Consider the following 12,614-nt stretch of genomic DNA (forward strand, 5'->3'; position numbering starts at 1 on the left):
TTTTTTTTTTTGGTTGATAAAATCCCAAACCATTCACAGAAAAATAAACTTTCTTCACTAGTTACTGGTGATTGTATTACATGCCAGTAGAGACCATATTTGGTATTATTCCTCAGTAACTGCAGACACATAATTTGTGCATGGAATATGCTGCTCTCATTTTACTTATAGCTCTTTCTCACCCAGGTGAAGTCTCTGCCTCCTTCTAGTACTTCTGCCACTTGGCCTATGGTGGAAAACAATCAAAATATAGATAACATTTAATACATTTATTGGTACTGTTTTTGTTGAAGGAAGAAATCAAGGCTTTAGGAAATAATTCTGCCTGTGAAAATCACAGGCATTTTAAGCAAGGTGCTGCCTCCAAGGTGTGTAGATGTTCAAATCAATACACAAAATGAGCCAGATTACCAGTGGTTCTCTTCCTGACCGAGATATCTGGCGAATCACTTGCCTGTTTCATCTGGTAGCAGCAAGGGTTGAACGTTTTCCATTTCTGTATTTTTTTTAGTTGGCATTCATATACTCTGAGCAGCTCTGTGTCTTTATTTTATCAGTGCTCTTTGTTTGTATGAAGGTATTGGTCTGTTGGGAAACTCTAAATCATCAGACTGTTGGCAGACAGGCCAGATTTCTTGAAAGTCAATAAAGATTTAACATACGATATAGAAAATGAAGAATGAACTGCTTTGGGGAGGGATGTTTTTACTCAAAATAAACCTTGACAATGAGTAAGTTTGAGTTCATAGTGTATTTCAAACATTCTTGCACTTAAAATATTTTCAGACCACTCAGATAAAATAGTAGAGAACAATAGCATTGTATGCTTGCAAACATGTTTTACTTTCTTCTTTGTTCTTTGTCATAATATTGTATTAGCTATTTTCTGTTCACTTGGCATTCATAATTCAACCTTGTTCTTTATTTTCTTTGGATTTTGATGAATTCTGTGTTAGATTGCTTTCAGGCTCTGGAGAGATTCTGTGTTCTGCCCCAGAACAGCTCTGGACCATGATGCTGCCATACAGTACTGCAACACCCAATAGGATATATTTTTTCTGCTCTTTTAATTTTGCTTTTCTTTAAACAAGTGAAAGTTTTCTTATGCTAGAAGGTTGCAGTCTGAACTTGAGGCTTTATTTTTTCTTGTTTTATCATGTTCTACTATACTTTTGTAATATTTTCCCTAGTTATATGGACCACCCAGTTGTTTTAAGCCAGCTGTCAAAATAACATTCAGTCAGAGGATTGTGCTCAGTTTTGCAGAATGTAGCTATATACATTGTTAAGCAGAGAATCTGGATTCAGTAGACTCATGTCTTGTTACTAACAACACCTCAACAAGCTCAATTAGCTTATTTTTTACAAGTCTAACCTCTAAATTTTGATTGTTATTTTAGCTGTTGTGAAGTTATTTGTAAATAAATAGTTTATATGAGCTAATTTGTAAAAATTACAGCCCTGATCTGTTTGAGTTACTGTGTGGTAATTAAATAATTTCTGGAAATGTTCATTCTTGACCTCTTAGTTATATCTGAACTCTTGCACTCTGTCAGTCACTAACTGAAGAAAGCTCCATTCCTTTGCTGGCTTAACTTCATGACTGAAACATGGAAAAAAAAAAATCCTTAGCACTGAATGTGGGACTGGCTTATTTAGGACTGTTTTTCAGTGACATCTATGTGTAAGAAATCTACTTTTTTTAACTATTTTAAGGATGTCAATGTCATGCAACTGTCCACTCAGTCACCAAGCATAAAAACACTTCTCTATCAATGCATTTGCATATGTTGTTTGAATACTAGGAAAAATTACACCTGACAGGACTTGGAGGTAATAATCTTGCAGCTGGTTGACTCCAAATCTTATGAAATGCTGTTTTGTGTTCCCTCTTACTGTCAAGCCTATCTACTCCAACTGGTCATTGTGTTCCTCCTGAAGAATGTAAATTTTCATTTTATCTTGTTCAGAACTGAGTAGCTATGGGGCTTGTGCATTCCCACTGGGAAGAAAAGCAGTGTCAACCAGATGATCTTCGTCAGATGCTCTGAGGTGGAGAAAAACACTGAGAAGACAGCTGCTACTCTGCTGCATTGAATGTTCTGGAGATAATAGTAGAAGTTCATCCTGCCCTACAGGAATGGTAGAGATGTTTTATAGCAATAGAAGAGATCTATCACAAATCAGTTCAGGTTGGGGCACCAACAAGTAGCTGGAGGTGGTACCAACAGGGTTCTTGTGAAGGGAAACTGAACTACATTAGAATGGGGAGTTAGGCTGAGTGAGAATGTGCATAATCAATGAATATATGGATGCTGTAATCAAGAAATATACAAGAAAATTAGGCTAAACAGGTTATCACGCTAAAGAAGAATGGATGGAAAGCTTATACTTATCCTGGGCTCAGCTGAGAAGACTCCAAGAGGAGCGATCTCCAAAAAAGATCCTTGCTCCTTGGAGTCAGCTCTTGAATGGAGTCTAGGAGAGGTGGAGCCAGGATCCACCCCTTCCAGTAGCACAGGTGATTTGCCTTCACCTGTGCTCCCAGGGCTGACTCATTGCTCACCTCAGGTGGTCAATCAGAGGCTCAGGCTGTGATTCAGCAGTTCCCATACAGAATGTAACCCTCATTGTGGTCCTTGCTCCAGATGAAGACTTACATGTTTGTTTTTGTTTGCCTGTCATTGCACAGCAAGGAAGTGGGAGGAAAGTTGTTTGCTGATGTGCAAGGGGAAGTTTATTCATGAAGGATGCAAGTGAAATGCACCACTGTTCAGTGCTTCTAGATGGGGAGAACTCTATGGTTTGGAAACCTGCAGCTTTTGCCTCAAATGTTTTAGGAAACCTTATATAGCTTTTAAAGAGTTACTCTGTTCTGAAATAAATGTCTCCATGTTTCTTTGTTTCAAGAGACAATTATTTCAGAGCTTTACTTTTTCTTAACTTGTAAAATGTTGGATAGTATGAAACTAAGTTACTGCGTGTGTAGTTTCTTGTTGAGAACTTCCTTAGGAATTATTTGCATTTGTGGGATTGATGTGTTCATAGGTGCACAGCCTGAAATGGGTTAAGGTTTTATTTTTATTTTTTTATGCTTTCTTTGCGGTCTGATTTTATCTAAATCAAACCTCTTTTGCTCTTGCATACTCTTGTTGCACTTGGCACTACACTCCACAGCCTCTCTCTAAAATCTTAATGTCCTAGATTTAGCCAAGTTATTATTATTCAAGTATTTATTATTCTATGAATATTGTAAAATGTAAATGAGTAAAGTGCATTCGTAATGGTGTTCCTGAAATTTAATTGATTTCAGTTGCATTGCATGTCTACACAAATGTTTCTGAGTCTGTTTCAGTATTCAGTGGATATTATGTGCTGGCCAAATTAGAGGTGTTGGAATTTGTCAGACTCCTTTTGCTCCTTCTTCCAGCTATTTTCCTAAAGCCTGAAAAAACCCTTCTTCTAAAGAGGAATGTTTACACAACTTTGCATTGATCACCAAGAACATAAAGTTTTGGTTTTTTTGAACGATCAGAGAACAGCTAGCAGCAGTACTTCTTGTGCTTTTCAAAGTATTTAGTTATGCCTCTGTTCAGTTTGTTTATGGCAGCTGTAAGAGTGTGGATGAGCATACAGAATATTTTTACATTTGCAGAGAACAGTTTGAAGCCTTGAGCATTGCCTGCCTAGTATTTGTAGGCAGCAGACAGCAGGATGGAAGGACTCCATGGAGGAAGAGAGGTAGTTGCTGTATTTGGTACAGGACTTCATTCCCGGAGCTCTCCTGTTTTGATTAATTCTCAGCTCTTTGCCAGATCTTGTCAGTAGGTCTTTTTCCTCTGCTGATTTTTCAGAGAAGCTGCAAAGAAAAGCCTGCAGCATAGAGAAACAGTGTTGCAGTTCACATACTCTGTGCCAAAAATACGTATTTCATTCTTGCCTGTTATTCCTAGTTGTTCTGCTTAGCAGGCTAAACTTTCAATATTAGTTTTAACATTTAAAGGAAACAGTTGTCCAAAATATAAACTCCTAAATACTATGGAAATATCTACATGATTAGTTAAATTCCTTTTAGATTCTGGGGGAAAAAGCTTTTAACATAAGAGATGTGTGGTGTTAAAAATGAACGTCTTTATAAGATGTAAGAAAACATCCCAAGATTACAGGCTTTTTCAATTTGGGCCATGCTTAGGATGGTACTAGCTCTTCATATACTATTTAATAGTAATTGTTAGAAATGTTTTATCTCTAGTTTTTTCTTTCTTTCATTATTTTTCTTTTTTTTTAACATTATTCATAATGTATATTAAGCTGATAATAGCAGGACCGTGGGGAAGCAGTAAGTCTGCCTGTGCTTGACTCACTTATGTTGGCACAACATGTATCAGAAGGATGTAAACTTCTCCATTTTCATAAGTTTTTTCTTTGGATTTGCTTCTCAACTTAATTAAGCCAGAAGCATATGTGTAAGATTACTCCTGTGAATCTGGAGGTGCTAACAATGTCAAAGATGTACACGCAGTATAAAAAGGCTTGAATTAAGCATATCATCTTTTGTTTGTTCTGTAATTTCATCTTTGGTAATTTATGCTCTTAAATGTGTCCAGTCCAGTCATGGTATGGTTTATAACCTCTGCAAACTTCTGCTGTTCAAACAAGCAGAAACTTCAAACGAAAAGTAAAACCAGAAGTTGCAAAATACATCCTTAGTATAGTTTCACAAATATCCAATAGCTTTAGTATCTCCAGGTTGCATTCACATGCATTGTCTCAGAGTTGTTCTTTCACCTCTGCAGTGAAGAAAGATTTATTCTGAAGAGGGCAATTCAGAAGCAGAACTTAATACAGTTTAATTTAGGAACAGAATCAACTCTTAGAGGAGGTAGATATTGTCTGCTTAAGGAGGAAAATTAAAATTGTTCTGAGTGCAAAGCAAGTAGAGCAAAGCCAGTTTTTGTGAATGCTTTCTTTAGTAATTTCCCAAGCCCATGCATTCTATGGGGATATATTGCATCACTAAAGATATTGGTTTGGAAATTCAGTAGATAGATGCACGTGAGATATATGGCATGGGTTAATGAAACAGCAGCCTATATAAATACATGAATACAAAAGCTTTTTGATGTGCCTTCTCACTTTCAGAGCTATTATCTTCTTGGGAGGTAATGGAGGGTTGCCAGAAGACAGGAATGGGAGAACTTGCTAGTACTTGGTTTGTGAATGAAAGATAAAGAAGGTCTTAGAAACAGAAAAGTGTCATATAAATACTCTCTTCCAGTTTTCACCTGGCAGCCACAAAAGGACATGCAGAATGCCTCAGGATTATGGTGACACATGGTGCAGATGTGACAGCCCAAGATGGTGCAGGTATGCCTCTGTGAACCTACACATACAACGCAATATGCTTCATTTGCCTGTAAGTCTTGATGTGCAGATTTGGTAGTGCTGCTCCCTCCAATTCAACCACATTGTAACCTTTGCAGTTTGGACATACTTGCTTTACTGCATATAGAATAGAGATTTTTAGCCATATACTATAAATATCAGCATTTGTAGTATACTCCAGTAATTGCAAAATAGTTAATTTTATTAATTATTGCTGTTGATATTATTATAATTCCCCTTCTCTCTTCCCTGACTTTCTCCTTTCCCCTCCCAGCTTTTTTGGTCATTTCATTTAAGGCTTTGCATAGATTATATCAAGATCTTGTGCTTTGCTTTTATGTGTATCCAAGCTATTAACCCCATTTAACTGTACTGAAGTTGCAGTTTCCTCAGGATTATGACATAGTAAAAATTGCTGATACAGGCCAAACTGAGCTGAGAACTATTATGTGTGCTGCTTCAGCCCTCGAAAGTCCTGTGCCTTAATTAGTACTCTAGTAGGAGAATGATGAAAGCTGAATTTGAAATTGGCAAACTCTTCTTAATAGATTTCAGTTGACTTATCTGTGGTCTGTGCCCAGCATTTCCTCTGTCTAGCAGAATCACCTAACTGAGGTGTCAGTACTCTGTCTTTCTTGCAATGATCTGTAAATGTTGGGTTCACTGGGTCTGTTTTAGCCATTGCTTCCAGCCTGGTTGAATTTGTCATAAACAGAAATTGTATGCCTCTGTGAGAAAGCATCTGTGATGCTGGAAGAAGCGTTCAGATTAAATGTAATGATAAGAGAATATACACACCTGACATGGACTATTACTCAGAATTCGTACTTCATCTTGCCTCAAGATTTTTTAGTCACTTGGATAATAGTAGGTTGTCTGCTCACTCTTGAGAGTGTCAACCCTGCATTTGTTAGGTAATGCCTTTCCTGCTAAAGTCTCGTTATTTACTGTAAGGTTCTGTCATAAGTGGATCATTCTTTCTTCCTTGTATAGATAATCTTCTGCTGTCTTTGGCCTTTAAGGTTTTTCAGGTGTTGTCTAAGAAGGAACTAGAAGACGGACTGCAAAATCTTTAATCATAAATCAATAGTTAGTAAATCACTGTATTGCATTGCTAAATATGAGCTCATAGGTGCTAAGTAAGTTAATAGGAAGAGGAGCTTATTAAATGCAGAAACAAAGTAGTCCTATGTTCCGAGTCATCGTATGTGTGCATTCTGTGGATGATTCAAATTTGTCATAGTGGTAGCTGGTGAATTTTGATGTTTTTGGTCTCCAAAATGGGTTCCTTTTTAATCTGAGGAGAAAACAAAGTAAAGCAGACACATTGGCAGACACTTCTGCAAGGGAGGCAGGGTCTGTCACAATTTCTGTCATTCCTGTATCTGAAAGTAGACATTAAGATTATCCCGTTCCCTGCCTGAACAATAGTCTGTTGTAACTACGTTCTGCTTGATGTAGGATTTTTATTTTATTTGTCCATACTTTTCATGTGTTGATGCTCAATTAAAAATCTTGCCTTTGCTACGGAAGAGTTTATTCCAGTGTCTTTGAGTGACTGAATACTAACTTTGCTTTGCATTTGTTGATGTAGGGCACAGTGCTTTACATCTTGCAGTGAAGAACAGCCACCTTGACTGCATTAAGAGGTTACTTCAGGTAAAGTAAAAAATAAACTAATTTTGATTATTTATTTTTATTTTTCTTTGGTGGTTCTTTGCTGCATATCAATGCATTTCCTGCTAATCATAGAATCATATAATGGCCTGGGATGGAAGGGACCTCAAAGATAATCTGGTTCCAACCAACTGCCATGGGCACGGTTGCCAACCATTAGATCAAGCACTAGATCAGTTGTCCAGGACACCATTGACCCAACCCAGCCTTGAATACCTCCAGGGACAGGGCATTGAGAACCTCACTGTCACTTTATCTTATCATTACCTTAAGATAACTGCAAACATAAAGCTCGTGTCTCCAGTTTATGAAGCCTACATTGTTTGCCTTCCATCAGGACGCACATTCATAGTCTGCATCACACTCCTGTTGTCCTTTTTTCCTGTGACTGATAGATGTTCTTGAATTTAAGACCTTTTAGGCACTATGTGGGTAGATGATATAAAACAGTGTGGTATCTCCTCTGAGTGGTTTACAGTTTCAGTTTTCCATGTGCAGTGGATCCAACATAGAAAGATTGGGTCTGAAGCAGGTTGCAGCTTGACATTTCCCAACGTTAGTCTGTGCGGCTGGGTGGGTTGGAAGTAGATGATGTATAAGAGATACAGGGAAAAAGAATTCTTCATTTGTAGTGGAACTTTGATATTGATCTAACCAAGTGTATTCTGTCTGTGCAATATATAATAATTCATTTGTTGAGTCAAGGGGAAAGAAACCAAATTAGTTTGGATACTGAAATATGGAAATATGGAAATACTCATGAAATGACAGTGAGAGGTTAGAAAGGCAGTAGAAAAAATTGGGGGAGAAAAAGCCAAGAAAAGTGGAAGAGAAGAGGAAGAAAAGATTCTTCTGACATTAATGCTGAAGTTGTGTATTAGCAAACAAGAAGGGATGTCCATCTCAACTCCATTTCAGAAAGACAGGTAAATTCTGGTCATAGGGGTAATCAGAGTAATGGGTAATATTTTTAGAAATGTAGATTTATCAATAAGACTGGCAAAGAATTTGTATGAAATAATGAGCCTATGAAATAACACTACCTGTGTGCAGCAGTACAGAAAGAAATTGGATCCTGTATCTCAACTTCATAATTGTTTTCCTCTGACTACTTCTGAGCTCTCCAATTCAGTTGTCACAGATCTCTCTCAATGTCTCTTACTGAATTGGGTCCAATTTCACTGATTCCTACTCACTGTATTCACTGACGTCACTGCTTCTCTTCATCTTTTCTTGAACACTTGGAAGAGATTATCATTAAGTGAGGAGACTGCCCGCTTTGGGATTTCAGTAGAAAAATCTTCTAATTCTAGAGTAAACCCATTTAGAGCATGAACAGTGACATCAAGCTGTCATTAATTGTATCGCATGCAGCAGCATACAATCAGTGCGGCAGATGAATGTGTTTAGTACCAAATATTCGCTGCCCATTTACCTGACAGCTACAACCAGGGAGTGTTTTAGCTGATGTTTTGTTAGTTTTATTATAAAATGCATTTCTAAACAAGTTTGTAAGTGAAAATCCTTTGTTAATATTCTCCAGTGCTCTTGGAGAATGCTCTCATGCTCTTTGGAATGCTTTGTTGCTTCTGTTGACTGGCTTTATCATAAAAGCTCTTTCTGTGTGTAAGAAGTGCCTAATCGTAATGTAAATAATTGTTTTGCACAGAATGAATCTTGAGTTTTTCTAATATAAAATTTGGTAATTTATGTGAAACTGTTTACCTGGGAAATCAAGGAAGTATTGGAGGTGATGCTATACCTGAAAGTCAGAATATATAATATGTGATTTCAGAAATCTGTTATTTCAGAGTGATATCTTTATTTGTTATAAACTAAAATTTTCTGTACCAAATCTTTATCCAGACTTACTTTGTAATTTGATATTTTTATGCTTAGTACCTCAAAACCTAACTTGGCCAGTAGTAACAGGTGGCTTAAAATACTGCAAAATGTAAGTGGATTGTAGATGCTTTAGATTTTACAAATGGAAATAAAGTGTTATTTACTTTAACAGGAATAATTTTGGGTTAATTGCCTTAGGCTAAGGTTGCTTTAGCTTTTAGTGGAATGTAAAATAGGAAGCTTTTCTGAGACATGGAAGTCAGATTCTTAGTTTGTTGGTTTTTGAATATGAATTTTTCTAAAACAATTTTTTTTTAGGTACATCTTCACCATGCATGTTTACTGTGACTTCAGTATAAGTTAACAAGAAAGGACAGTTGAGATTGCTAGAGAGTAGAGTTGTGTCTTTTATCAGTATACTTGTTCATTTCTGTGCTATGAAGGAGCTTTCTGTAGGAGCTCATTGAACTATTCTCAGATATGTTCAGCTGTCTGTTCTGCTCATCACGTGTATTTTATTTTTTTGACGTTTCTCTATTTTTTTTTTTCTCCCTTCTGAACTGTGCAGTATAAATGTTCAGTATACAGCACTGACAACTGTGGGAAAACAGCTTTACATTATGCAGGTAACTTCTTTGTTGAAAGCATGCACATCTATTTTGTTATGCTTGATTTTCTCAGCTCTTGACTTGATATAGCTTTTTACTGAGGGGAAAAATAGCGGACAGAATGGTGGATTATATTAAAGCAGGCTTTATTTCTGCTCTATCACTCTCTTTTCTTTCCTCTCTCTATTTTTAAATTTTTGCTGGTTTTTCTTTTACTAACCTTTTGATTTTATTTCCAACTTAATATCAACACTTTTTGAAACACTTGCATTTTTAATCTGGCAGTGAAAATTTACTTACTTTTATAAAATTAATATATTATTGATTAATTGAAGATTTTAGTAGCTGAGTGTTGCATATCCATTCTCACAGATGACAAATTCTGGATATTTTTAGATAAATACTCTGAATATTGAATTTCAGTTAGTTACAGCCAGCAAATACACTACAGTATTGCAAGTGTAAGCGTGGAACACGAATCTCAAAAAATAAAGTTTAATGGACTTTAATGCTTTTTCTTTTTTAGCGACATGTGGTTGTCTTCAGGCAGTTCAACTTCTCTGTGAACACAAATGTCCAATTAACATCAAAGATTTGGTATGTACCTCTGTGCTTTTCCCAAAGCTTTACTACCCTCCACTTCAATCAAGCTCAAGTACTGCAGTTGAAACTATTACTGCTCTTCTATTTCGTTTTGAATTTCTCTGACAAAGTTCCTTTCATGGCTTTCCATAGCATAGCACTTCACTTTAACTTGCGAGTGGCAAGATTTGCTGCTAGTTAAATTGCAAGATTTTTAGAAATACCTGGAATTAATTTGGATATATTCCAGACATGATTAAAAGTTGACTCCATTTACTCCAGTAGGCTTCGAGAAAGACCATCATGTGGGCCTTTCAGGTACTGTAAAATGCTTAGGAAAAAAACCCAACGGAATATGATAAACCTGGGGGAAGAAATAGAGTTGGTGTAGTGTAAAGGCTAAGGGACAGTATCCTGACTAGCACAAAACACCTAAAAACAATCAGATCTGTCTGTAGGAATGATACTGTTGCCTCTTAGAAAACTCTGTTAAAGGGATCTGACAGAAATTAGAGAAGAAGAAAAAAAAAGGAGAGAGGAGGGAAGCATTAAAATATGTAATCTTTTAAAAAATTTTTTTTTAATTGTTTTGTTTGTTGAGTACTTTGGGGGTTTGGGATCTTCTCCTCATCTGGTCTTTTTGGTATATTAAGACAAACAAACAGCAATCAGAAAGATTAGACCTAAAATTTCAGCAGATGTATTTTAAAGACCGAAAAGATTTTCTAATCATTAGAAGAGAAGGCTGTGGGATAATCTTTTATATCCTCAACTACATAATAAGTGATCATAATCAAGATAGAGCCTAATTGACCTCAGCAGTGGTGACAAGCAGCAGTTACAATTTGGACAGTGAAACTAGTTGGGAAATTCCAGTTGCGTATTAAGGAAGAAAATAATTCTTACCATGCAGTTGGTGAAACACTGGAAATGAAACTGAGAGACATGCTTTCTCTGTCCTTGGACATGCTTAAAACCTGTTTGGACAAGTCTCTGAGCAGTATACCATAATGTGAAGTTTGCCCTGCTTTTGACTGAAGACAAAGAGGAAGAAACACCAGATGCTTGCTAAAGGTGTCTTCAACTGCAGTTATTCTATGATTTTATGAAATGTTGTGGTTTTGCCTAGCACTCAAAGTTATCCTTTTGTTGTGGAGATATCCATAGGTATTGTGCAGTTGCAAAATCACTATGTTGTAGCATTAAGCAAACAGAAAGGGAGTACAGGCAGCAAAGAGCATTCCTATTCTTGATGCTTTGCTGTGTGAATCCATGCCCCATGGTCAAGGAAGGGATTAAATAAAGCCGGCTACATTTATAATACACAATAAAAATATACAGTGCCTTGTTTGTGCTATGTAGAAGAAAAGTTCATATCTGACCTTTGAACCTCAGAGTTGTATTTGTAAGTTGTCCAATAATTGTTTATGGTTTCTTTAAATGCATTCCTAGGATGGGAACATACCTCTGCTGCTTGCAGTACAAAATGGCCATACAGAAGTATGTAAATACCTTCTGGATCACGGAGCAGACATCAACACAAGGGATAAAAATGGAAGGTACAGCAGGTTAACATCACCATGTTAATTCTTTCATAAGGCTGACTGTCAAATGAAGCTCCCTACCCAAAATAGTCATTACATGAAACAATGTCCACAGTACTAGAGAACATAAGTACTAGACATTGTTGAGAAGGCTTACGGAATTCTGCCCAATGAGAAAAGCAAAAGAGAAACTAAGTAACTCTAAAACGAAGTAAACTGTAAGTTTTTCCTTGTGTTACCAGAGCAGCAAATCCCATTTTAAAATCATTCCTACAAGAATCTGAATGATAGCATTTACCCACACATCACTTTGCGTATGTCCCATATTTTCAATGCTGCTCTCTCTGTTCTTGGCCTGAGTTAGTTTTGCCGACTTAAATCCTGAACTGTTACTTGGAAGTGACATCCTTGAGGAGCTCTCATTTCTAATTCAGCCACAGCAGCAAGAAAAAATACAGTAAAACTACATAATGGAGATGCTGTCTTCTCAAAAGATGCCATTTAGAAACTTATTGCATTAATAGACATATAGTATGTCAGAAATATCTGGTATTTCATAATATTGTTTTTAAATCAGAACATTCTTATTGTGGAAAAATGCACTTGTTTTGATGACACTGATAAAGTTTCATAAATGTTTGGTGAAACTGAAAAGGTAGAGCAGGATGCTGAGAATAGTTGGCACTTACAGCTAGTAGCTATTCGTACTATTATGTGATACAGTGCCCATACTGTTCTTCACAAACATGTGAGAGGATAAGACTGAGCCTAGCTTAGTTTATATGAGTTCAAAGTTTTATTAGTCCACTGTTTGTTTTAAGTTGATTAAAGAAAACCCCTTTGTCTTCTTGATTGGTTTGAATGGTGTCAACGGTTTACGGGCTGGTTCGGCCCGGTTCCGTGACTAGAAGGGCGGAGGGATCCGCGGATCCGCGCCCCCGGGAAAAAAAAGAAAATAAGGGACCCCGAAATA

The 12,614-nt window shown here is 36.7% G+C and overlaps 1 protein-coding gene across 1 annotated transcript in view; it reads left to right on the top strand.

Annotated features, from left to right (window-relative positions):
- LOC109363880 (ankycorbin-like) overlaps positions 1-12,517 on the top strand; it is a 31,357-nt gene extending 18,840 nt beyond the window's left edge. The window contains exons 3-7 of the mRNA XM_031557231.1: positions 5,279-5,367; positions 6,980-7,044; positions 9,476-9,533; positions 10,042-10,112; positions 11,550-12,517. Coding sequence (XP_031413091.1) covers positions 5,279-5,367; positions 6,980-7,044; positions 9,476-9,533; positions 10,042-10,112; positions 11,550-11,684 — 418 coding nt within the window. The 3' untranslated portion in view covers positions 11,685-12,517. The remainder of the gene's footprint in view (positions 1-5,278; positions 5,368-6,979; positions 7,045-9,475; positions 9,534-10,041; positions 10,113-11,549) is intronic.
- The last annotated feature ends 97 nt before the right edge of the window (positions 12,518-12,614 follow it).

The sequence above is a fragment of the Meleagris gallopavo genome, chromosome Z, assembly GCF_000146605.3.
Source record: "Meleagris gallopavo isolate NT-WF06-2002-E0010 breed Aviagen turkey brand Nicholas breeding stock chromosome Z, Turkey_5.1, whole genome shotgun sequence".
NCBI lineage: Eukaryota > Metazoa > Chordata > Aves > Galliformes > Phasianidae > Meleagris > Meleagris gallopavo.